The sequence below is a fragment of the Lepidochelys olivacea genome (assembly GCF_965140295.1).
Source record: "Lepidochelys olivacea isolate rLepOli2 genome assembly, chromosome: 2".
NCBI lineage: Eukaryota > Metazoa > Chordata > Testudines > Cheloniidae > Lepidochelys > Lepidochelys olivacea.
In genome coordinates, this window is record NC_140412.1 from 258,859,436 (window position 1) to 258,885,366 (window position 25,931).

The window sequence follows — 25,931 nt, forward strand, 5'->3', positions numbered from 1 at the left end:
TGCAGGAGGGGTGTGGGGTGCAGCAGGGGGCTCAGGGCAGGGAGTTGGGGTGCAGCAGGGGGTTGGAGGATGTGGGGTGGGGCAAGGGACTGGGGGTGTATGGGGATGTGGGGTGCAGCAGGGGGTTGGGGTGCAGGAGGGGTGTGGGGTGCAGGCAGGGAGTTGGGGCGCAGGATGCAGGAGGGGTTCGGGCTCCGACCCGGCGCCACTTACCTAAAGCGGCTCCGGGGTGGCAGAGGCATGCACCAGGGCCAGGGCAGGCTGCCTGCCCTGGGCCCATGCCGCGCTGCTCCGGGAAGTGGCCGGAACCACATCCCTGCGCAGCCCCTGGGGGTGGGCAGGCACAGGGCTCCACGCGCTGCTCTTGCCACACCTCCAGGTGCCTCCCCTGAAGCTCCCATGTGGGGCGGTGCCTGGAGGCAAGGGCAATCAATGCACGGAGCCCTCTGCCCCCCACACCGGGGCCCCAGGGACGTGGTGCTGGCCTCTTCTGAGAGCGGCGCGAGGCCTGCGGCACCACGGAGGGTAATCCCGTGGGTCAGATCTAAAGCCCTGATGGGCTGGATCTGGCCCGCGGGCCGTAGTTTGCACACCCCTGATACAGACCTTTCTTGCTTCTGGGTTTAACCCCCAACCTCTAACAAATTGGGGATTTAGAAGAAACTTTCCCTGGGGACAGGTTTCCCTTTTAACTACTGCTAAATGGTTTCATCCTCTGAAGCAGCTAATATTGGCTACTGCCAGGCGTGATGCTGGACCACTGGTCTGATCCAGTCTGGTGACTCCTGTGTTCGTGTAACATAGGGAAGGAGAGTGAGAGAAGGAAAAGAGGAAAGAGTAATAGAAAATAATGTGGAGAAAGATGCACGGTGATCTGTTATAGGGGAAAAAAATGGGGTAAAGCCAGAAGGGGAAGGAAGGTTAAAACAAAGCAAGGGGGAGAGAGAATGAGTTTTATATGATTTTAAAAAGCGATTATTTGTGGATTGCCATTGTTATAATTCAGTACAACAGATGATACACACTTATAATAACAATAACCTCTGCAGTAGAACCTCAGAGTTACAAACTGAGCAGTAACCCCATACCCTATTTGGAACCGGAAGTACAGAGTCAGGCAGTAGCAGAGCTCTCCCCCCCTCAAAAAAAGCAAATACAGTACAGTACTGTGTTAAACTTAAACTACTGAAAAAATAAAGGGAAAGTGATTTAATACAGCTTTGAAACTAAATGCTAGTGTTCAGCTGCAAACTTTTGAAAGAACAACCATAATGTTTTGTTCAGAGTTACGAACAACCTCCATTCCCTAGGTGTTCGTAACTCTGAGGTTCTACTGTACTTCTTACATAGTGCTTTTCAACAATAGATCTCAAAGCATGTTACAAAGGAGGTTGGTCTGTTATCCCTATTTTACAGATGGGGAAAGTGAGGCACGTGACAATGAAGTGACTTGCCCAAGTTCACCTCAGAATCCAGTGGCAAAGGTGGGAATAGAACCCAGGCCTCCTTGGTCCCAGTCTGGTGCTCTAGTCACTAGCTGTCACTGGCCCATACACGTCAGATTGTGCCTTCCTTTAAACTGCAAAGCTTTGGGAGAGGTATGGATACATGACAGTCTTGCACCCTGACCTAGTGGGTGTAGTCTATGGGGTTGGAGGTGTTGGGAACAATTTTCCAAGCCCAGATCTTAGTGCTTTGTGCTGCATAATTCTAAAATACCAGGATAGTACAGAGAGGCTAACCCACTATCTGCCTTTCTCCAAGCAGGACACTTCCAGTAGACATCGTCTTACCATGGGCTTCTGAGCTAACCACACATTGTGCCTTCCCATGTGGAGGGAAAGGGATGAGATGAACAGGGAGAGATGAAAAAAACTAAATTGTTGAAGAGCCTGGCAACTAGACATGCTGGGGATCCATGCAGATAATTTCTAATGCCAAGGATTAGTCATGTCCTATTGTGGTTTAGGGACATGGTCCAGATGTCTGGATTATAACATTTTGTTGCTAAAAACAGGGGTAAGGGTAGAACAAATCCAAGCAAAGTGTAAGTGAATGAAGTAGTTGAGGAGCCCCCTTGTCTGTGTTGGAAGACCGAGGTCAGTTTGTTTGGGGTTAGAGGTTTAGAAGTGAACCCATCACGTCTCGGATTTACAAAGTGTAACTAGAACTGTATCAGTCGAATGCAGCAGTGCCCAGTGAATTCCTGAACTAGTGAATGGAAAGAGAGGAGAACAATATGCCCTGCTCCCTATCCTATAGTACATGAAGGAGCCACCCACCAACTAATAGGGAAACTACCACAAGGGAAAAGGCACAGAAATCAGACTGGAACTTTGGGCAGAGCAATAACAGAGCTTTTACAGAGAGTTTTTCGTCTGGACATTTCAAGTGCTTTCCAAACATGGGTCAGTGTCATTATCACCATTTGATAGAATGGGAAACTGAGGCAGAGTAACCTGTCCTAGGTCCCACAGCAGGGCAGTGGCACAGCTGGGAATAGAATGCTGGTCTCCCAGGCCAGCACAACAGTGTACAGTAAGGGGAAGAGAATTCCAGAGTTCTGGGGCTTTAACGGTGATGGTCCTGCCTCTTGTCTGTCTGAAATTTTAACACCAAAGAGTCAGCAGTACCATACCCATTAATCTTGTTTGCCACAATGGGGTGTGAAGCAAGAGGCACTCCCTACTGTGGCCTAAATTATTGAAGGTTTTAGGCCAAGATTGTCAAAAGACTCATGATTTTGGGTGCCCAACTTCTGATGCCTTTAAAGGGTCCAGATGTTCAGATGCTGGGACTCTCTGTAAAATGCAATCCAGATCACTGGTCACTTTTATGAATAGTGGCTTTAAAAAATAGCAGTACATATAGGATCAGACGAAACACCCTACTTCCGAACAATGCCAAACTTTGTGGTGGTGGTGGTGGTGGCTGGCTTGAAATCTGAACCGAAGGGTGGTTCAGAATTTTGCACATGGCACTGTTAGAACGGGTTGGTCCAACACCTTTGAATATGCCTAAATTTGTGGGGGAGGGAGCAATTGGAAAATTTGCAAAATGGGGAGCCCCTGTTGGCTGAACCAAACCCTCACTTCTGAACGTTCTTAAACTTCAGGGTGTTTGAAACTCAACCCAGATCTACCTTAAGTCCATTTAAAGCTTATTACTGTAGTATCTGAGCACCTCACAATCTTTAATGGGTTTATCCCCCAATATCCTGGGAGACAGGGAAGTGCTATTATTCCTATTTTACAGATGGAGAATTGAATTACAGACAGGGTAATGATGAGATTCACTTAGGCACCTTACTCCCATTGAAATCAAGGGGACTTAGGTGCCTAAATACCTTTGTGAATCTCACCCTCAGTGATTTGCCGCAGGTCTCATCGGAAGTCCAGTGCTAGAGCGTGGAACTGAATCTAGGTCTGACTCCTGGGCCAGTACACTAACACTGGACCATTCTTCCTTCGAGCTTTGATCTTGGACCCATCTCTGACTTAGAGTAAGACTAAATCGTGCTCACTGCGCTATTTGCTTCATGCTTCTTAGTACAGTTATCTGTATTTCTGTACCTGTCCATAGTAAACTGCACTCAGCTGCTGTAGAGGAACGCATTAGTCTATGGTCTAATGCAACGACCAGACCTTTCCACTCTTCATTAGACATTGCACCTCCCAGCTTCCGCTCCACTTTGGACATGCGCCCCAGCCCGATTTGTCTCCCAGCTCTGAGTGAGACCTCTCTAAATGGGAGCTGAGAGTGCTCAGTGTAGCCCGCCAGGATCTGCATGATCTATTCTTTCTAAGCTGTTTCCATTTCAGGCTTAACTGCGTGGTGTGGTGAGAATATGTGTTTTTATTACGAAAGCAGTCTGCTCTTTAGGGAACTCTGCATAAGATCATGATTCACCTCCTTTGGAAGCACTTTTTCCATTTCCCAACATTTCTTCTAATCTAAAACAGTGAGCGTGGCTGCTTTTCCCAATTTCACAGTGAAAAGCAGGGGGAAAGGGAAGCAAAGCAGAGTTTGGCTAACCTCACAGGGTGTGTGTGTGTTCTTTAGCTGGACAAGTTCTAGTTAGAAGCAGTTAGAAGCAGTTGATCCATTTACCCCTCACTGGTCCGAAGGAGCTGGAGTGGAGGAGACTTCACAGTCCTTGCTGATCATTTCCTTTCCGACCTGCTATGGGCTGCGGCTAGATTTGCTTTGGTTTCAGAGTAGCAGCCATGTTAGTCTGTATTCGCAAAAAGAAAAGGAGTACTTGTGGCACCTTAGAGACTAACCAATTTATTTGAGCATAAACTTTCGTGAGCTACAGCTCACTTCCTCGGATGCATTTGCTTCAACAGGAGGTTTCAGCCCTCTCTTTAATTAGCATTTTTAAGGAAGAGGCCAACAAAAAAATGAAAAGTTGGTGACGTGCTTGTGGTTGCCACGGTGGCTTGATTTTATTTTTCCTTTTAAGGCATTCCGAAGGTAGCAATTGAAATATCAGAAGGCATTTGTTATCTAGGCTCTGGGGAAACACCAATAGCAATCCCTGGGAGGAGAGGGGTCAGAAATTAAGAGAATTTGGTGGTATTTCCTGTCACTTTTATTTACATGTTTATTATTATTGTTAATAATAATAATTATTGTATATTAAAATAGAGCCTAGAGGCTCCATCCAAGTTCAGGGCCCCATTCTGTTAGGTGCTGTACAAACACTTAGAGCTTGTCTGTACCAGGGTAAAAGGTGTCTTTTAAAACTCTAATGTAGACGTGGCAGATTAGATTTTATGTCTAAGGTGACCAGTGACACACCAGATGAAGGAGGGTTGAGTGACTAGGGTGCTTAGGACATGGGACACCTAGTTTCCAGTCTTTGCTCTGCCACAGATTTTCCTGTGTGACTTCAGGCAACTTATGCCTACACTGCCATCAGGGATGTGATTGCAGCTCCCATTGACATACCTGAGCTGGCTTTGATCTAGCTAACATGGGTGCCAGTAGTTGTAACAGCAGCAGCAAAGGCTAGTCTCATGAATACAGCCCTGTCCGGTCTCATGAATACCGCCCTGCCCAGGACTCTTAAACAGCTGCCACAGCTATGCTGTTTGTTACCTGAGCTAGCTTTGATCTAGTTACACACCCCCTGACTGCAGCATGGACTTGACCAATGTCTCTTTGTGCCTCAGTCCTCTGTCTGTAAAATGGGGATAATAGCACTGCCCTACCTCACAGACTAAGTACACTGTGAAGTGCTCAGACGCTGCAATATAAATACTTTATATAGATGGGGCTATAGGAATATAACTGGAGCTGTACTTTTTTTTATACCTATTTATAATATTGATCATTATTATAAACAGCTAAAGTAAGTGTTAGCTGTCCTCTCTACCTTCACTGACTGACTGAATTCTTAGGTGCCAGAAGCCAGATCTTGAGGAAGGGGGAAAGCCTTGTGATGCAGAGGACAGCTTGTCACTTACCGGATTAGCGGGGTGAACTGGTGTTGTCAGTTGCTTTTGTGTGTGTATGTGTCCTTTCCGTGTGCTTTCCCAGCTCTGTGCAAATAGCTGGTTCCGCAGACCTTGATAGTACTACCCAGTGTGGTTAAGTGCTGGAGGCTGGAATGTCATTGTCTCCATAGCGCTGTTTAGGCCGCTCGGTGCTTTTGTTCTTGGAACTTCCCTGGTATTAGTAGATAATGCAGAAGACCTCAGTGTTACTCATAGAGAAAGACGACAGGTACGGCTCAGTGACACAGTCATCTGGCCAGGCTTATTGCCACCTAGACATAGTCGCTCCCTGGCTCCGTAGTTACAGGTACACTGGCACGAGTTTCTAGTAGCAAGGAATGGCTCAGTTGGCAGCAGGACTTTCTGCCATCTCTTAGGCCATGCAGAGAATTAAGGTAAAGAAGACTGACATTTATAGGCTAAGAAAAACAGCTAAAATACCCAACCAATACACCGCCTTATGATGTATTTTGTGACTTCTGTTCATTACTTCCCCGTGTTCCTAATATCTTGGACAAAACATCCCGATTCATTATGTTGTCAAGCCATCTTATCTTGTACTCGAATGGGATGTAGCTGTACTTGCTGGAATATATTTACATAAATATCTAGTGCCTAGCACACTAGCAACAACTTTGCCAAGATCATGTACAGGACAGTGAACTTGTAAGCATTTGCTTTAATACCTGGCGTGACTGGTTCACAGCCTCTGGTTCAGGCCTTGGATCTTACACCAAATACAGAGAGCTTGGTGTATGTGTGTGGTGGGGGTGTCTGAAAACGTTTGTGCTACAGGAATACATGGGACATATGAGAATGATTTTAATCTTAGCCCTGTAAAGATCAACTGCCTGCTACAGCGATAGGCAGCTTAGAGTGTGAGAGAAAAGATAGGACTGTGGACTGGGAGTCAAAAGACCTGCATTCTGTGCCACTGACCTGCTGTATGACCTAAGGCCAGTCATTTTGTCATCTGTGTCTCAATTTCCCGATCTTTAAAATTGAGATAATAATACTTAATAGTATTAATAACCAGAGTATTTTTGTAAATGATTGAGCGGTATTTTGGTCAAAATCAATTTTTTGATTGAAAAAAAAATCAGAAATTTTGTCCTGCTCTAATTCCTGCCCACGTTGTAAAGTGATTTGAACTCTATGGGTGAAGCACTCAAGAGCTAAATAATATTAGTTAGCATGTCCCAGCATGGCCACCTCGTGTTTCACTAAATGTATCACTTGCTTTTCTGCCACCTCTCTACCTTTTCTCCTGCACTGCCCAATACCTCCCATTGAAAGGAAGAAAGTAAATTAAGATGGAATACCTGGCACATGTGTAGCCCAATTCATCAGGAAATCTCAAAGTGCTTTCCAAAGGAGGCTGTCGTTACCCTCTCTGGGCCTCAGTTGTAAAAGGGGGTTAAGTGGCCAGGATTATGTAGCATCCCATGGCACAGGTGCTTGCTGTTGTGTAGCTTCATAAGAGAGTGGTAGGCTTCTTGCATGGCCCCTCAGCTACATGCAAGAGTCTCTTATGATCTGCCCCTTAATATTTGCAGAGTGCTTTGAGATCCTTGTATGAATGGTGCTGTAATTGCTCATGTCTTGGTCTTGTGGTTGGGGCCCTGAACTAGGATTTGTGAGATTTGGGTTCAGTGCTTGGCTGTGCCACAGCCTTCTCTGTGATGTTGGGTAAATCACCCAGGATCAGATTTCCAAGTTTGCAACTTGGGCTTGATTTTCAGAGGTGCTCAGCACCCAGCATTGTCTTGGGGAATCTGTGCCCAAATTTTCAAGAGCTGATCATGCAGTATGCTGAGCAGTTGTGAAAATCTGGCCGTTAGTCTCTTTGTACCTCCACTTCTACCTGCACAATGAGGATGATAATAATAGCACTTCCTTTGTCCCTTTTGTCTAATTAGACTAAAAGCTCTTTAAGGCAGGGACTGTCTTTTGCTGTGTGTCGATACAGCACCTCACTTGGGGCTTTGATCTTCATTGGGACCTCTAAGCAGTACCAAAATTCGAAAGGTTAATAATAATAATAATGTACTGACAAAGTAGAAAGCATTGTGAATTAAATATTATTAGCTACAGATTTAATAACTTTATGTAAAGTGAGGGAAGGATTCAAAACAAGAATGTAACCACCTGATTAGCTTCCAGTTTGTTTTCTCCCTCCCAAATAAGGGTTTTAAAACCCCTATTTTATGTTTTAGTGTTTTTTTTATATATATATTTACATTCAAAGTGTTTTTCTCCAATGTACCCTGCTTGTTTATGTTTCTCTCCTCACAAGTGGAGCGCAATTATGTGGGGCAGCTGGTGTATTTTTGTTGGCCGCTGTCTGCGGAAGATCTGCCTTGTTGTTGTTAATGTAGAAGAAAAGGATGCAGCAGGGTTCTTTTTTTTCTTTTCCCCCTCTGGAGTTTTTACAAGTGTGTTTGACATTTTCCAGCAACGAGCTGTTTTTAACTTATTTGTCTGAGAAACTGTTTTGCTCAGCATAAATCTGCAATGCGTTTAAGCTTGTATTTGCTAAGATGGGGCAAACGTTGCATGTGGGCTTTCCATGGTACGCCCGCATCTTGAAGGCTGCGTACAGATGTGGTCTCCTCATCTCAAAAAAGATATACTGGCATTAGAAAAGGTTCAGAAAAGGGCAACTAAAATGATTAGGAGTTTGGAACGGGTCACAATATGAGGAGAGATTAAAGAGGCTAGGACTTTTCAGCTTGGAACAGAGACTAAGGGGGGGATATGATCGAGGTATATATAATCATGAGTGGTGTGGAGAAGGTGAATAAGGAAAAGTTATTTACTTGTTCCCATAATATAAGAACTAGGGGCCAGCAAATGAAATTAATGGGTAGCAGGTTTCAAACAAATAAAAGGAAGTTCGTCTTCACTCAGCGCACAGTCAAGCTGTGGAACTCCTTGCCTGAAGAGGTTGTGAAGGCTAGGACTATAACGGGGTGTAAAAGAGAACTGGATAAGTTCATGGAGGTTGAGTCCATTAATGGCTATTAGCCAGGATGGGTGAGGAATGGTGTCCCTAGGCTCTGTTTGTCAGAGAGTGGAGATGGATGGCAGGCAGTGGCGTATTAACACCTAGGCCGACAAAACTGCAGGGGCGGCGAATTTATAATAGCAGCCAGAGGCTGCTTCCCCCGGTGCCAGTTTGCGTACTCTGCCCTTTCCCTGCCCCCTCTCTGCCTCTATTGGTCCCCTTCCCCAAATCCCTGGCCCCGCCTCCTCTCCTGTGCACCCCGCGTTCCTCCCCCCCTTCCCCCTCCTTCGTGAAGCTGTTTCACCCACAAGCACTGGCAGGGAGCGGGGAGAAGCAGGACCTGGCAGCACGCTCAGGGGAGGAGGCGGAGCGGAGGTGAGCTGGGGTGGGCTAGGGCAGGGAGCTGCTGTGAGGGTGGGGCGCGGCAATTATTTCAGGGCCTAGGGCGGCAAAATCATTAATCCGCCACTGATGGCAGGAGAGAGATCACTAGATCATTACCTGTTAGGTTCACTCCCTCTGGAGCACCTGGCATCGGCCACTGTCAGTAGACAGGATACTGGGCTGGATGGACCTTTGGTCTGACCCAGTATGGCCATTCTTATGTTCACTCACAGCGTAATGATCAGGAGCTGTTCACAGTGCATAGCAACATAGGTAAGGAAATAAACCAAACTGGACTCAGTACTATTTTGGAACTGAGCTTGTAACATCCACCCAACTTTCGCTGATGGTGTTAGCTTTTATTAATTACGGTATAACCTACAGAATCCAATCAAAACCGCAATCCCATTGCACTGGGCACTGTACATACACATACAGAAGTGACCTTGGCTTCCACCTAGAGGGCCCAGCTGAGATCAAGGACCCGTTAGACTAGGAGTCAGAGACAGTCCCCACCCTAAAACAGCTCACAAACAAGGCATACAAAGGGTGGAGGAAAGGGAGTATTCGCCTCACTCCACAGCTGGGGAAGCAAGGCAAACTGTCCTAACCATGTAGTTCTTGAAAGTGGGTCTGCAGATTTCCTAGTCAACAGTTGCTGCCCTGCTCCTACCCTGTGGCCCATTACTAGCCAACTGAGTAGGAGAAACCATGAAACCTGAAGTTACATCAAGCCATGCTTCCCTGGCCCTGGTGGGAGGAGCATGTGAACTCGAATTGGTCGAGGCTTCCTACTGAAACCTAAAGAGGGGCACAGGAAGTTGTCTGCACATATGGGCTCTACCTGGCTGCTATGTTGGGCCCTGCCTTCTTGCTTGGCTCCTGCACTATGCCTACACTGGCAATTAAACGACAAAACTTTTGTCTTTCAGAGGTGTTTAAACCTGCCCCTGAAAGACAAAAATTTTGCTGAGACAAGTGCCAGTGTGAACAGCATGTTGTCAGCAGGAGCACTTTCCTGCAGACAAAGCTAACCCTGCTCATTGGGGTGGAAGTTTTTTGTTGGCAGGAGAGCCAACAAACAGCGGCTGCGTTGCACGACTTTTAGCGGCATGGCTGTAGTGACACACTAAAAGTTGTGTAGTATAGACCAAGCCCTGGATGCTGCTTTCATGACCTGTTCCTGATCCTTGCCTATGGTCTCTGAATCTGGTTCCAACCCTTGACACGACTCTCTGACTTCAGCTCTAACCCCAACCCTCGACCTGACTCTCTGTCTCCAGCTCTGACCCTTGGCCCGACTTCCAACTCCGACTCCTGCTCTAATCACCAGACCCAGTCACCTCCGTCTCGGCCCCAGCACACAGAGAGAGTAAGTGACTTGGCCAAGGCTGCACAGGGAGTCTATTGCAGAGCAGGCAACTCACCCTGGCCATAGCCCCATCACTTTTTACCAGCCATAAGGCCGAGCGACAGGAGGGAAGGGGCGGGGAGGAGCAAGCAGGGGTGGGGCTCAGCGGAAAAAGGGGCATGATGGTAGGAGTTTAGGGGGAAGGGGCAGTGCAAGGAGGTGGGGCCACGGTTTGGGTGCTGGTGGCCCCCGCACTTTTAGGGACCTTCCACTGCCCCAAATCTCCGCAGTTTTGGTACAGAGCGCGAAGCATACTGTCATCCTGCTCCCCTCCCCCTCTCTCACCCTGTTGCACTTGAACCACTTGGGTTCAAAGGGGGAACCAATTAACGAGGGGAGTTTTAGTCCTATCCTCCCCTCCCCCTATACACACTAAACTAGTTATTTTCTTTCCATTAGCAACAAACGTATTCCCCCACCTCCCTTCCAGCACAGGCTGTGAGTGGGCGGAGCACTGATGAAGAATCAGTCGCATACTCCCTGCATCTGAAAAGGATAACTCCTGAATGGGTGGGTGACAACACTTCCTGAGCGTGTTTCTTATCTCTAACCCTGCATTTCCAGAGCATGAAGGCACAGTTTCCATACTCTCACCCTTCAGAAGGAAGGCAGGGCTAAAATGGCTGTGTCTTGGATGGGGGACCAGGAGCTAGCTACTCATTAGGATAATTTTTAAAAGGCCAGATCCTGAGAGGTTCTGAGTAATGCAACACACACTGAAGTCCAGGGATATTGCAGAGCTGAGGATTGGCCCCTAAAAGCCATGCCTGAAGAGCGAACATACAGCATAGGGAGAGGTGAGCCAGTTTAGAATAATAAAGACCACCAGCCACCAATTTTTGGTGCTTCAGGAAAAGAGGGTATTTTTCTAGTTTTGAACCTTAAGTGCTAAAATATCCCAAGAAGGCCTCTTCTCCTAGTAAGTGCACTGGCTCCAGCCAGCACTGGAAGGAAAAGCATCAGAAATGCATGAGGAAGTGTGTTCCCACAAGAATTCCAGGTCTGTGCTATTCAGGTGCTTACATCAGAGTGCAGCCCGTTTGGAAAGCTTTGGATCAGCATCCACATTAGAGACAGGTCTAAGTGGTGAAGTATTGAACCGGATTTCAAACATCCCAAAATTCAGAGGGAGGAAGGGAGACTGTTTCGGGTCCAAGGGTTCTGGTTCAGAACCTTTCTAGAGGTAGCAGCCAGCTGCAAAATATGGATATGGATCTGGGCTTGGATTATGCAGTCCTCTGCTGCTTGGGGGGCATTTGGCCGAGGAGAAATGGGGTGGGTCAGGGCCATTCCCAGTCAAAACTTTTGGATGCTCATTTGACGTGAACCCAAATCGCTGAGTCACTTCTCACAGACACCAGGATTCACTCCCTCAAAATCAGTGGATATTTACACTGTATAAATGAGAGGCAAATCAGGGCCAGAAATTTTTGAGATTCACCTCACTGGTGAAGCAGGAAACGCAGGAAGAACATAAGAACGGCCATACTGGGTCAGACCAAAGGTCCATCCAGCCCAGTATCCTGTCTACTAGCAGTAACCAATGCCAGGTGCCCCAGAGGGAGTGAACCTAACAGGTAATGATCAAGTGATCTCTCTCCTGCCATCCATCTCCACCCTCTGACAGACAGACAGCCTAGGGACACCATTCCTTACCCATCCTGGCTAATAGCCATTAATGGACTCAACCTCCATGAACTTATCGAGTTCTCTTTTAAATCCTATTATAGTCCTAGCCTTCACAACTTCCTCAGGCAAGGAGTTCCACAGGTTGACTGTGTGCTGAGTGAAGAAGAACTTCCTTTTATTTGTTTTAAACCTGCTACCCATTAATTTCATTTGCTGGCCCCTAGTTCTTATATTATGGGAACAAGTAAATATCTTTTCCTTATTCACTTTCTCCACACCACTCATGATTTTATATACCTCTATCATATCCCTCCCTTAGTCTCCTCTGTTCCAAGCTGAAAAGTCCTAGCCTCTTTAATCTCTCCTCATATTGTGACCCGTTCCAAACCCCTAATCATTTTAGTTGCCCTTTTCTGAACCTTTTCTAATGCCAGTATATCTTTTCTGAGATGAGGGGACCACGTCTGTATGCAGTATTCAAGTTGTGGGCATACCATGGATTTATATAAGGGCAATAAGATATTCTCCATCTTATTCTCTATCCCTTTTTTAATGATTCCTGACATCCCATTTGCTTTTTTGATTGTCGCTGCACACTGCGTGGACGTCTTCAGAGAACTATCCACAATGACTCCAACATCTTTCTCCTGATTAGTTGTAGCTAAATTAGCCCCCATCATATTTGTATTTATAGTGGGGGTTATTTTTTTCCAATGTGCATTACTTTACATTTACCCACATTAAATTTCATTTGCCATTTTGTTGCCCAATCTCTTAGTTTTGTAAGATCTTTTTGAAGTTCTCCGCAGTCTTCTTTGGTCTTAACTATCTTGAGCACTTTAGTATCATCTGCAAACTTTGCCACCTTGCTGTTTACCCTTTTCTCCAGATCATTTATGAATAGGTTGAATAGGATTAGTCCTAGGTCTGACCCTTTGGGAACACCAGTAGTTAGCCCTCTCCGTTTATTCCTACCCTTTGTTCCCTGTCTTTTAACCAGTTCTCAGTCCATGAAAGGATCTTCCCTCTTACCCCATGATAACTTAATTTACGTAAGAACCTTTGCTGAGGGACCTTGTCAAAGGCTTTCTGGAAATCTAAGTATATTATGTCCACTGGTTCCCCCTTGTCCACATGTTTGTTGACTCCCTCAAAGAACTGTAACAGATTAGTAAGACATGACCTCCCTTTACAGAAACCACGTCGACTTTTGCCCAACAATTCATATTCTTCTATGTGTCTGACAATTTTATTCTTTAGTATTGTTTCAACTAATTTCCCCGGTACTGATGTTAGACTTACCGGTCTGTAATTGCCAGGATCACCTCTAGAGCCTTTCTTAAATATTGGCATTACATTAGCTATCTTCCAGTCACTGGGTACAATAGCTGATTTAAAGGACAGGTTACAAACCATAGTTAATAGTTCCGCAATTTCACATTTGAGTGCTTTCAGAACTTTTGGGTGAATGCCATCTGGTCCCGGTGACTTGTTACTGTTAAGTTTCCCAATTAATTCCAAAACCTCCTCACTTCAATCTCAATTCCTCAGATTTGTCACCTACAAAAGATGGCTCAGGTTTGGGAATCTCCCTAACACCCTCAGCTGTGAAGACTGAAGCAGAGAATTCATTTAGTTTCTCTGTGATGACTTAATCGTCTTTAAGTGCTCCTTTTGTATCTCGATCATCCAGGGGCCCCACTGGTTGTTGTAGCAGGCTTAAAAAACATTTTGTTATTAGCTTTTGAGTTTTTGGCTAGTTGTTCTTCAAACTCCTTTTTGGCTTCTCTTATTGCATTTTTACATTTAATTTGGCAGTGTTCATGCTCCTTTCTGTTTACCTCACTAGGATTTGACTTCTACTTTTTAAAAGATGCCTTTTTATCTCTCACTGCTTCTTTTACATGGTGGTTAAGCCACGGTGGCTCTTCTTTAGTTCTTTTACTGTGTTTTTTAATTTGGGATATACATTTAAGCTGAGCCTCTATTATGGTGTATTTGAAAAGAGTCCATGCAGCTTGCAGGGCTTTATTTCAGTTGATGAAGGGCTCTGAGAACTTCTGCTGAGAGAGACACTATGCGTAAAACTTTCCAAAGCACTTGAATGACTTAGGAGCTGAAGTCCCATTTACTTTCAATCAGACTTAAGTCATTTTTGAAAATGAGATTTCGTTGCCAAAGTCATTTAAGTGCTTTTGCAAGTTTCACCCTGCATAAATGTAACTTGTTGTTAAACTATGTTTATCAATGATGTAGCTTTAGAGGGTGAGTAGTTAACAGTTAGTGGAGGTGCCATTTATTTATGCAGAAGTTTATTTTTATCACAATATGGACCAAGTACAGTTTTCAAGTAGGTGAGCACAGAGCTCCCATTGATACACTTGGCTTCTATTGAGTTTACAATCAGAAGGCAATGTGGCCCTAAATGGACCTGATCTGAAGACCACTGAAGTTAGTGGGAGCCTTTCCAATGACTGCAGTGGGATTTGGATCAGATCCATTTCAATTAGACTCTCAGGATCTTGGGAGCTAACTGATTTTCTCTCTTTCAGCAGCGGAATGCCAGGATCAAGTTTGAATATGATGGAGAGAAAAGGTGCGTTCCTGACCCGTTCCTGCATTTCCCTTGGCGCAGGGGGGAAAGGGCCCTTGCTTTCCCTCACCTGCAAATGTAACTCCCATTGTAAGCAATGAGAGCTTGGCATGGGAGAGGCCTGTGAATTCAGCCATAAGTATTTCCTGGGACTAGTGCACAGGCAAATTGGTTCTAACTGTGATTCATTAAATGCCACTCACCAGTAGCTCTATTCTCAAACCGGTGAACTTAGCTGGACTTCAGGCCTCCCACATGAGTTTGTTCTTTGATTAGTAGCCTGTGACATTTATTTGAGATAACCAGGTTCTGGGCATGGGTCCCATAATAACAGAGCTGTGATTTGAAGGCAGCCTGCCCTCCCTGCTTGACATTGATGTGGAAGGCTCTCAGCTTGTTGGAGGGTCCAGTGACCGTGGCAGAGCAGGACACTTCGGAGAGTCAGGATCTCTCAGGCTGAGATGCATGATAACTAGTGCACTATGAGTAGGGCTCTGTGTCTGTCACGGAGGTCGTGGAAGTCACAGATTCCATGACTTTCTGCAACTTCAGTGACTTCTGCAGTGGCCAGTGTGGCTGACCCCAGGGCCGCCCAAGCAGATAACCCCGGGGACAGCCACACCAGCCACCGCTCGGGCAGTGTGGCTGGCTCTGGGGACTGCCCGAGCAGCAGTCCCTGTGGCAGCCAGAGCAGCTGCTGCTCCAGTGGTCCCCAGCAATGGCCCCCTGGGGCGACCCCCACAACAGCATTCCCCCCCCCACAGGTACCCCCTCAGCAGCACGCCCTCTGCCCCCAGATTTAGTCAGGGGTGTTCAAAGAAACACCACTAGAACACAAAGAAAACTGGACAATGCCCCGTGGGTGGCACCTTTGCTAAATCTAGGTGATGTGCTGCTGGGCTAGATCCTGCCGGTTTTAGCACCCGTACACCATGGAGAGGGCAGAGGGTCTAGGCTGCTGCTGGAAGCCTCCGAAGGATCTTGGTGGGGTCAGCCAGAATTCTTTCTGGGCAGCACAGACAGCTTGCACCACATTAGCAAAGAGCAGGGTCTGTGCTCCCCAGCCACCTGTAGCTGTTCTGTGGGAGGGAAGGGAAGCTACTTGTGGGTTCACTGCCATGAACTACTCCATGCTTATTGATCACTGTTATTTATTAACATGGCACTTATGGCATAAGAATACAGGTCCTTGCTCCAAAACGTTGGCCAATACCATGGCACCCATATACCCACATGACACCTGTGCTGTTCATTTTCTGTATGTACGTACAGGATTCTCCAGTTTCCAAGACCAGTCAAATTCAAAGAAGTGCTACAGAAAGTCATGGATGCTTTTGGACAGATGATGGATTTGCACTATGCAAACAATGAGGTACTAAGCTGTTTGTGTTTACAGCCTGGCAGTGTCCCAGTTTCAGACTTAAACAGTGGTTTATTCCTAATCCTCTAATTTGGGGACAGAACATATGGATGGGGAAGAGGACAATCCTTCCTGATGTTTTCTGTCCTACTTAGCGTGCAATAGGTCTTTGTTACGACCCTGACTGAACTGTGTCTAGACACCGAAACAGGGAGCAGTTGCTAACTTGGCTCTCTCAGAGCGACTTTAGTACAGGTATGGGATGGTGGGTGAAGCCCCAGAACAAACGGTCCACCCCCTCAGATGCGGGAGGGTCCACAAAACCCAGAACTTGACTGACTGACAGCTTTGGAGAATTAAGCCCTCTGCTTATCTACAGGACGGGTACAGCACAATTGGCAGCAGTACAGCCTTCTCTGCCAACGCGCTTGGTCCGATAGGGGCAGCTGTAGGAGTGGTTGGTTCACTGAATCCCAGGGGCCACTGCTGCGGCTGCCAACAAACATTATTTGTATGTAACGTATTAACCAAGGCTGCCAGTTCATACCCGCTTTTTTCGAGGCTGCAATGTGGGGTTCTCACTAGGAACTGGGCTGAAGCCACTATACTAGTTTCATATGCTCCGCTGAAGGGGGCCTCAGATGGGATTGATGTGAGGTCATTGCTGATCTGGGCTGACTTGAACCCACGCCCTGACAGCTAAAGTGTTAGGGAAGCTTGTACTTTCACCCCTTGTGCTGCCCTCGTTCAGTGGCTAAGTGTACCCTAATGCCCTCCAGTGCCAGCACGGAATTCATTTTAATGTAGCATCCCAGTTCCAAGCCATGTTAGCTTAGCATTCGAACTGAACGCTCCCCCCGTATGTTTCTGTGGCAGACGCAGTGGCCCCATGCAAGCTTCAGCACGCTCATCCTCAGCCATCAGTGTGTGGAGTCATGGATTTCTAAGGACTGAAGGAACGGACCCTGTGCTTAATTTGTTACTAAAGCGATGCCGGGGCTCAAACAATTTTTTTTTTTTTTACTTTCATAACTGATGCGGCAAGCCCCAGAGGTGCCAGGGCTACGAACCGCCAAGCCTAGAGGTGCAGGGGCTCAGCCTTTGAAAGCATTGGCACAAATTAAGCCTTGCGTGTACCAGGATGAGGCTCTGTGTTTGTCACTGAGGTCGCGGACGTCACAGATTAGGTGACTTTCCATGACCGCCGTGACTTTGGCGGCGGCCAATGTGGCTGACCCCAGGGCTGCCCAAGCGGCTGGCTCCGGGTCCAGCTGCTCAGATGGCCCTGGGGACAGCCACACCGGCCACTTCTGGAGTGGCCCCGCAGCTGGAGCAGGCCCAGAGCCAGTTGCACTGGCCGCTGCTCAGGTGGTCCCAGGCAGCTGGCCCCGGGGACCATCCGAGAAGTGACCTGTGCAGCTGGCTCTGGGGACTGCCTGAGCAGCGGTCCTGGGGGCGGTCGGAGCTACTGGACCAAGCCCACTCCCCAGCAGCGGCCCTCAGGGTGCCCCCAGTAGTGTTTCTCTCCCCACAAGATTTAGGAATGGGTATTTTTAGTAGAAGTCACGGACAGGTCACAGGGTGTGATTTTTTTTGTTTATTGCACGTGACCTGTCCATGACTTCTACTAAAAATACCTGTGACTAAATCATAGGCTTAACCATGGTCATCTTGTCATCTACAATCCTGCGAACCAGGGCATTATTTACATACCACTGCATACCGTGATTTGTGGGGTCCTACCAAGAGCTCAGAAGGGGCAGGCTATGAGTTGTCTTCCTATCTGGTCCCTCTGTTGAAGGCAGAATCAGACCGTGGGGTTGATCATACAGCCTCAGACACTGGTGGTTTGTGCTTATGGCAAAGTCTGCCCTGCTTCTATAGTGGAGCTGGTCAGAGTTTTTGTTCAAAACTTAATTTTGATGAAAAATTGCCTTTTAGTTAATAAAAAATCTGTGGGAAATGACCAATTTCAATGAAAGTTTTCAGGATTCTGTTGGAAAAACTTTCGCCGTTTCCAGTTTTTTGACAAAACCCCAAAAACTTGTGAAGAAAAAGTTGACCTAAAAGCTTTTTGTTTTCATGGAAACTTTCTGCAAGACTATCAAAAACAACCAGCTCTACTAGACAGTCTGGTTCATATCCCATTGGCTTGAAATGGAAAGCAAAAGAAACCCACGGCCTGCTTGCTCATGTATAAAACAATCATTAGGGGCCTTAATTAAAGTACAAATGAAAAACACATTTCCTCCTTTTTTTTGCAGAGTGGGGTTGGACCAACAAATAGAAACCCCCCATCATTTAGAGCCATGTCTTTGAAGGGATTTCTGCCAGGATTCCATTTGCATAGGCACAGTTTTACATACATAAATGACTTGCATATGTGTTTTCTGTGGTCAGATAACAGAACAGACTTGTGCAGAACCCATTTGAACTTGCCATGCCACTTGGGTTTTGCAAGTGCAAATCCTGCAAGCGATGCTGCTGCTATTGCTCATCATAAATGTCTAACACTACGGCAGAATTGGCCCTCTAGGCTGTAGCTTTGACTGTAGCCAGAAATGTTACACATTTTCTAATCTTGGGTATTCTCTGATAGTCCCTGCTGGAAAAACCCTGCATGGAATTCTCTGGGAGTGAGTCACTTCATTCCAGGTTTCTTTCCAGTGAAAGATTCTTCCAACAAGAACAAATCGAAGTTTATGTAATATACTGTACCCTCTGCTAGGGAATGCCTGCCTGTGCATTTGCAGAGCACCTAGCACGATCCTGAGTAGGCCACAGGGTGCTGCTGTTTTAGAACCAATAAATAATTATAAGCATAAGAATGGGCTTAAATTTTTTTTCTTTCCGTAAATAGTCTCTGTGTCTGAGAATCTGCACCTATTGATATACAGGGCATTAGGCATCCGAGAACATTATCATGGAAATAGTACAAACCAATGAAACAGAACTTACAGAAAGGCAACTTGCGTGTCCATGGCATACTGTATTTGGGCTAATAGTTTATTCTGGACCAAATTCTGTTCTCGATTACACCAGTGTAAATCTAGAGTAACTCCGCTCCATTGAGAGCAGCCTTTGGCCTTTTCTTCATACGCAGACAGAACCTTGCCTTTATTATATGTTGTTAGTATTTAATGTTTGTATTGTGGTAGCATCTAAAGGCCAAAAACAGGTTGGCCTTTTATGGTGCTAAGCACTGTACAAACACATAGTAAATGACAAGACATAATAGACACATGAGACAAGCAGGCTGCTTTGGAGATATGTATCCCTTTGAAAGGCCTGTGGACACAGGAACAATGAAATCAATTGAATTGCGCTGGGAGTGCTGCAGATGCATCAGAGGGGTTGGCCCAATGCATGCAGAGTGGTGTGGGGATCTAACGTCATGTCGGGGCTGATCCCAATGTAGTGCTACGGGGTGTTGTGTTACTAGAAATGCCATCGGTCAGATGAGATGCAGAAGCCACATCTGTGGCCATTGACTGGCACTTTTTGCCAGGGTAGGGACGTTATCCTGGTTGAACTCTGACATGGATGAGACCATTCTGTCTGAATTCCTCCTGTGGTTTCAGCTGGATGCAGTAGTCTGTCCTCATCTGAGCTGTGACATATCTGAGCATTGTTAAACAGCTGCTTCAGTCCTCACTGGAGGTGGCCGCATTTCACCTGGGTTCTGTTCCTGGCTCTGCCACTGTCCTGTTGTGTGACCTTGGGCAAATTGCTTCACCTCGCTGTGCCACTGTTTCCACTTTGATCCCCTTTTGTATGTCTCCTCAATTTAAATCGGGGCAAGGACTGTCTGTCCCCATGTGTGTGCACTGCACTTTGCACAACAGGGTCCCACGGTTCTACTGTAGTATAAATAATACGTGAATAGTCTCACCCTTTTTCATTTATTTTTTTAGATCTGTGTAAGCTGCAGTGGATTGGCCAGTAGCTCCCACAGTAGAAAATGAGGCATGCCATCCACAAGTGTAGAAGGGAGGACTTGCAAGCTCGCAAACGTCACTCAGCGACGTTTCCCTCTCTTTCCTACCTGTCATCGTAATTACTCAGTTTATAGATAGAAGAAGCAAAGCTGTCGCTCAGTTGTGGAGTGTGCAACCTGCCAATTAGTGCCTAGGCTGTGTGCGTGTGTGTGTGTGGCTATATTTAGTGTCTAGTAGAACCCTGTTCCCAGAATCTATGTATACAGCAGCCTGGATGCCAGATGGAGCAAAATCCACTTGCCAGACGTGGGTGATCGGTAAAGCCAAACTAAATACTGCATTCCCTCTGTTCCAGAGGAGGGCAATTTCAGCTTGATGCTTTTGGCGTCCCCAGGCTGGTCTGTGAATGGATTAATGATGTGGTAGTGGAAGGAGACACGGTGACCTACAGAACATTTTGTTCAAAGCAGCGGCCGAGGGAATGCAGTTTGGAAAATATGTGAGGAGCTGGGTGAAGCGGGGGTTGTGGAATTACCCAATGGTTTCAGGGCCAAATTCCGCTTCTGGAGGAAACCAGGGGGAGTGTAAGGACGGAAGGTTGCCCTGTGCATTTTGCAATGAGGTAGCCTCAAGTGTCATAAAGCAGAAGTTAAACGTGAGGCAGATTCTGCTCCTAGCTACACAGCTGCACTGAAGTCCGCAAACCTGCATGCACCCACAACTGAGAGCAGGATTTGGCTTTATTATAATCAGTGTTTTGGGATTACAAGAGACTATAGATATCTTTTCCACTGGACACACATGCAGAATTCCCATTGACTTCAGTGAGGTTAAGCAATGTATTGGATCGATCTAGCCATCCCAGCTAGAATCTGTAAGGAATGATGGTCCAGGGGTTAGGTCACAAGCCTGGAATGTGGAAGATCTGGGCTCGGTTCCTTGCTCTAAAGTCTATCACAAACTTCCTGTGTGACCTTGGGCAAGTCATTTAGGCCTAGATTTTGAATGGGAATTAGATGCCTAAATACCTCTAAAAATCTGGCTCTTAGCGTCTCTCTGATTCACGTCCCCATCTGTACTATGGTAACGAGGGCCATATAAGTACCTAAGATAGATAATTACATAGCAAAGCTGTGGTTCTTGGCCTCTTGCTGCAACTCTAGCAGTTTCTCATACTGAGATCTTAGCTGTATTGGCCAGTGCCTACAGCTTCCCATTCCCCAGTGTGTGCCCTAGCACCTTTATCTCGGACTGCACACACTCAGGCACACAATCCGTAATGTATTTACCTGTGGGCCAGACCCCAAGGCAACAGGACATAAGGCTGGGGGAAGCAGATGTTTAGCTTTGGTCCAGGGTAACAGAAAGGGGCACTAACCAGGCACCTTTGAAATGCAGCTACTTTAGGGGTTGGAGTGTAGCAGCTGACCTGCACAGCATGACACGCCACATAGCAATGTGAGAGAGCAGAAATATTGGTTAAAGACACCAGGGTAAAATCAGGCTCCTACCAAAAAAAAACCAAATGAACATGGGACTTTTACCTGTGTCACACAGACAGGGCTTTGTCTTTCCCACAGCAAACTCAGTGGGTTTGCTTCAGCTGAAAGGCTAAATGGAGCCCACTGGGAGTTGAACCCGTGGCTCTGGTGGGGAGAGGTATTTTAGTAATTCAAATGTAGAAGCTAGGCCTTGTCTACACGTGGGATTTGCCCTGATCCCATTTGTGCCCAGCTGCAAGGCTAGCTGCACCAGTGCAAACTCTTAGTGTGCACAGGCTAGGATGATATAAACTCAGTTTGTATCTGTGCAGTTTATACCTGCTTGAGACCAGAGTAAACTGTGTTGATGCAAATCGCAGCTTATATTGGCTGTGCCTGTATACATGTGGGGTTTGTACTGATGCAGCTACTTTGGCATCACTGATGAAAAATTGCCCAGTGTAGATAAGGCCTTAGGTCACTAAGACTGAGCAGCATCCACCCATAGCTTTGTCCCCATGAGCAGCCCAAGCTCTGTAGCTGGTTAGCATATGCACAGTTGACTTGAAGATGAGTATCAGAAGCATGTGGGGGTCCAATGACTCATAGAGAAGGAGAGTTAGGAAGATCACCCCCAACAGCCAGGGGTCTCTGTAATGCTAGCAGTTTGGAGCCACTGATGACTGGTAAGCTTTTTTCTTAGCTCTCTGGTCTTCTCACTGGCTGGATCATTGATGCCGCTTTCAGGCGTTCTTTGTGGGCATTGTTGTAATTTTATCCTGTTCCTCCATGGATGATATCTTGGAAGAAGAGGTTAAAGCCCCTGAATGCTCAGGGGTGCTTGAGTTTTGTTTTCCGTCCATACTCTCCATTCCCTCCCAAGCCTTCTGTGAGCGGTGTGAAGTTTCTGCTTTCTTTGTTTACCCACTTTGTGACTCTGCCGTGCTGTGGGTGTTTGTTCAATCCCTTCCAGCTCCTGATCCCACTGAAATCCCAGGAAGACTTGGACCGAGCGGTGGAGCACTTGGACCTTAGCCCTTCTCTGAAGAGCCTGAGGGTGTTTGTGAAGGCTCCAAGGAAAGCAAATGTGAGCCCTTTAGCTTTGTTCTTTTGTCTGCAGAGTGAGTCGCGCTGTTATTGTATAGGGGGGAATGGAAAGGAGAAACGCTGTCCTAGGGGTGTCTGCTCGTAGCTGTCTGAGTTGGCACTAGACCATCTTCCGCTTGTACACCTCTGCTCTGAAATCCGCCCTGTTGGCAGCTCGGTGTAAATGCTGTTGCTGGCACAGCTGTTGAATTTAATTTAGTGCTTTCTGCGAGGCAGGATTGGCCACTATGGCAATAGGTGCCTTATAGATTCCTGAGAGAGATGGCAAGTGTATATCCTGTGAGAGGACATCCACACCGTGCATCTTCCAGGGGACTCCTGTGTGGCCCAGAGGGATGTGTTTGTGGCAGGCCATTTATCCTGCGAGCGGACCCTGGGATAGCAGTGTCGCTCTATGGTCATACAGGGCCAGATTGTCATGGCCGTTGCATGGGTTTTCAGAGAGAGCAAAATAAATTCTCTCCCAACCTTACGTACCCTGCACATCAGCCAGGGAAATTGCAGCCTCTGCACTTGGGACAGAAATGGGACTGTTCCCTCTGTGTGATCCAGGATGGCACCCCGAAGGCAGGGTGAGGAGCAGGTGCTCCATCCTACTGGATACTGCCGACTGCACAGTCCCCCTGCACACCAGGCTGCTCAGGTGTGCACCAGCCCTCCCTGGGGCAGGGTGGCTCTATACTTCTCCCTACACTGAACCTACGCACTCTGGGTGTACTTCCGAGGAGAACGGTCTGGCTCTCTAGGTGTGTGCAGGTGCATCCTGCCAAAGCATGTGCTGTGCTGCCCTAAGCATGTTCTCTGTGCATTATGTCCAGGGGCAGCTATGCAGTCATAGGACACGCTGCATTTCATAAAGGGCCTGATCCTGTGGCAGGTGCTGATTGCTCTCAGCTCCCATTGACTTGGAGGGCACCTGAGTGCTCTGTAGCTTTTGCAAGTACTCAAACCTTGCTGGATAGAAACCATAAAAAGGGAATTCAGCGGAGATTTGAACTGGGTCTGTGAAGTCCTAAGCTAAGCACCCTAGCCATTGGACCTTCCTTCCTCATATCATTCCTGGGCACCTCCTGCTGGCCAGCCCAGAGACGCGCATGACTGCAGGAGCATTGCAGCTTCAGAAGTCGCTGCTGCTAGGCCAGGGCAGCTGAGTCAGAGAGGGAGACAGGTGCACTCCAATGTGGAACAGAGTTGGCCAATGGCTTGTACTCCAGCACCTTCTGGGAGTACTGAGAAGAAAACATAATATATAATTGTACATACTCGGATCTAACTGCATGTCAGGGCCATGGATTTCTGGAGCAGTCTACGTATTTTACCAAAAAGCCTCACCAGCACGGTGGTGTTAAAGCACCATATTGCCCAGATGTGGCAGTTACCACCTTACTCACTGGGTATACTGTTCCCCTTTCCATTACCCCTTTGTCTGTCTGTCAGTTTTCCTTTCACGGCCCAGTCCTGCAACTGGATCGAGATGGATGGGCCCTTACACTGCACAGAGTTTCATTAAAATCCATGGTGTTTGCAGGGGTCTGGATCTGACTGAAGGATTGGGGCCTGAGACAAGGGCGCTTGGAGCCTTCCCAAAAGTGGGGAGGTCGGGAGTCCCTTCTCCCCAAAGCCCCTCCTCTTCCCCTGGAGGCCTCACCCCGGCCAAGCCAGAGCAGGGCTGGGGAGCCCCACACACACACTGCCTGAGGTGAGGGTGGGCCGAAAGCAGCCCCCTGCCTATGTCCCTGCCCCCAGAGTCTTGTGTCGTCCCCCCCGAGGGCAGGTGGAGAGTGACCCCCCCCCCGGCCATCATTTGGTAACGAGAAAACATAATGATAGTCACCAAATGCCATTTTCATGGGAATGTCTGGAAAGGTACAAACCCCTGCCCTAGAGTGTAACAGCTTCCTTTGCTTCGCAGTTCCTCCAGCCCAACAACAGTAAGCAGCATGAGATGAGAATATCCAAGTCCATGGGTGACATCATGGGGTCCCTGTATAAAGACGCTGAGAGGACGCGGAAGTATTCAACAGGTGAGTGAAATGTGATGCGCTCAGGTTCACTGCACACCAGTGCTGGTTCTTTGCAGGCTGGCCATACCCGACCCCATCCCTGTGGTTCATTCTTGTCTCCTGACACCTTTACATCTGGCCAGCGCACTGAAGGCTCAGTGTGGCTAGTGTCTGGGTCTTGGCCCAGAGGAAAGGTTGTTCCCGCTGAGCTCACATGCTCGTTGCTGGCTTGCCTGGATCCAAGAGAAGCGCTGTCAGTTATCTTCCTTAAGAGCCAGGGTTAAGTGCAGAGGTTCCTGGTCTCAGACTTGAAGGGAAAACGTGTCTAGTTGTAGAGGATTCAAATGAATTCAGTGCTGCTGAGTTTGGTCAAGGCTTGGGACAGTGCAGAACCCGAGGAAGCCAGATCCTCTCAAACCTTTGCATAAATTGTTCTCTCCCATTTTCTTTACTTTTGCCTTCTGCTCCACTCTCTTCTGTCAGCAAGAAGGAAATAACATGGCTGAGTGAACTGGGATTCGGCAGCTCCTGTGTTCTAATCCCAGCTCTGCCCCGGGAGGAAACCAATAATTCTTTTCTCACATCTTCTGGCTTCAGTGCAGTCGCTCTAGATTTTCACCAGTGTGAGAGGAGAATCTGTGTCCTTTTGTTACTCTGGATGTGCCTCTGAACCTCTCTTGTTCCACGTGGTAAAAGAGGATTCCTGGTACGGTACTTACCCCCATGGAGTGTTGTGAGAATGAATGTGTGTGAAGTGCTACTCAAATGAAACAGAACATCCTTTACACTCCAAAGTGCTAGTCTTCAGCCAGTGCTGAGGTCCTACTCCCTCTGAACACTAGGCCCTGATGCTTCTGGCCCTCAGTCCACATGTGCAGTGCCTACTGGGCCTAGTTTCTGTTCCTGGCTCTGCCACAGACTTGTGTAGCCTTGGGCAAGTCTCTTCATCTCTTTCTACCTTGGTTTCTGTCTGTGAAATGACTCCTCTTTTTAAGTACTTTGAGATCGTTGGTGAAAAGTGGCATTGTTAGACTCCTCTTGATGGTTAATAAGAAAATGTATGGAAAATCTGGTAGGATTTAATAGAGGATGGTATACTTTGTATAGATCTATTAAACCACCACAGAGAATTTTATACCAGGAATATAATTCTCTATTACATTCTATAGGCTGTCTTAAAATTCTGTGCAGAGAAGAGCATTCTCCACTACATTCTATGGGTTACTTTATAATATAATTTCTAGAGAGCCATATTGGTTTCATCCAAATGATTATTTAATATGTATAGAAGTAGTGCCAGAATCCCAGTCTGGATCAGGGCCCCACTGTGCTAGGACCCCACCCCCCTGCTCCAGAGAACTTGCAATATTATGAGCTAAAGGATTTTACCATTGCAACAAAGGGATTTCTTTTCCTGTGGATTTACCATTTCTCACTCACGTGGTATGTGCTGTCAGACAATATAGGCTGCAGCTTGTTGAAATATTGCACAGTGATTTATTTGAGCTGTTCTCCTA

The 25,931-nt window shown here is 47.0% G+C and overlaps 1 protein-coding gene across 3 annotated transcripts in view; it reads left to right on the forward strand.

The window, feature by feature from the left end:
- Positions 1-25,931, forward strand: part of LOC311517250 (mitogen-activated protein kinase kinase kinase 3-like) — a 122,031-nt gene that overhangs the window by 61,927 nt on the left and 34,173 nt on the right. Inside the window, exons 4-7 of one of the 3 annotated variants that reach the window (XM_084621955.1) lie at positions 14,485-14,528; positions 15,798-15,897; positions 22,278-22,391; positions 24,324-24,435. In XM_084621955.1, the coding sequence (XP_084478081.1) occupies positions 14,485-14,528; positions 15,798-15,897; positions 22,278-22,391; positions 24,324-24,435 (370 nt within the window). The remainder of the gene's footprint in view (positions 1-14,484; positions 14,529-15,797; positions 15,898-22,277; positions 22,392-24,323; positions 24,436-25,931) is intronic. The other 2 variants (XM_084621956.1, XM_084621957.1) reach the window with 2 other exon arrangements.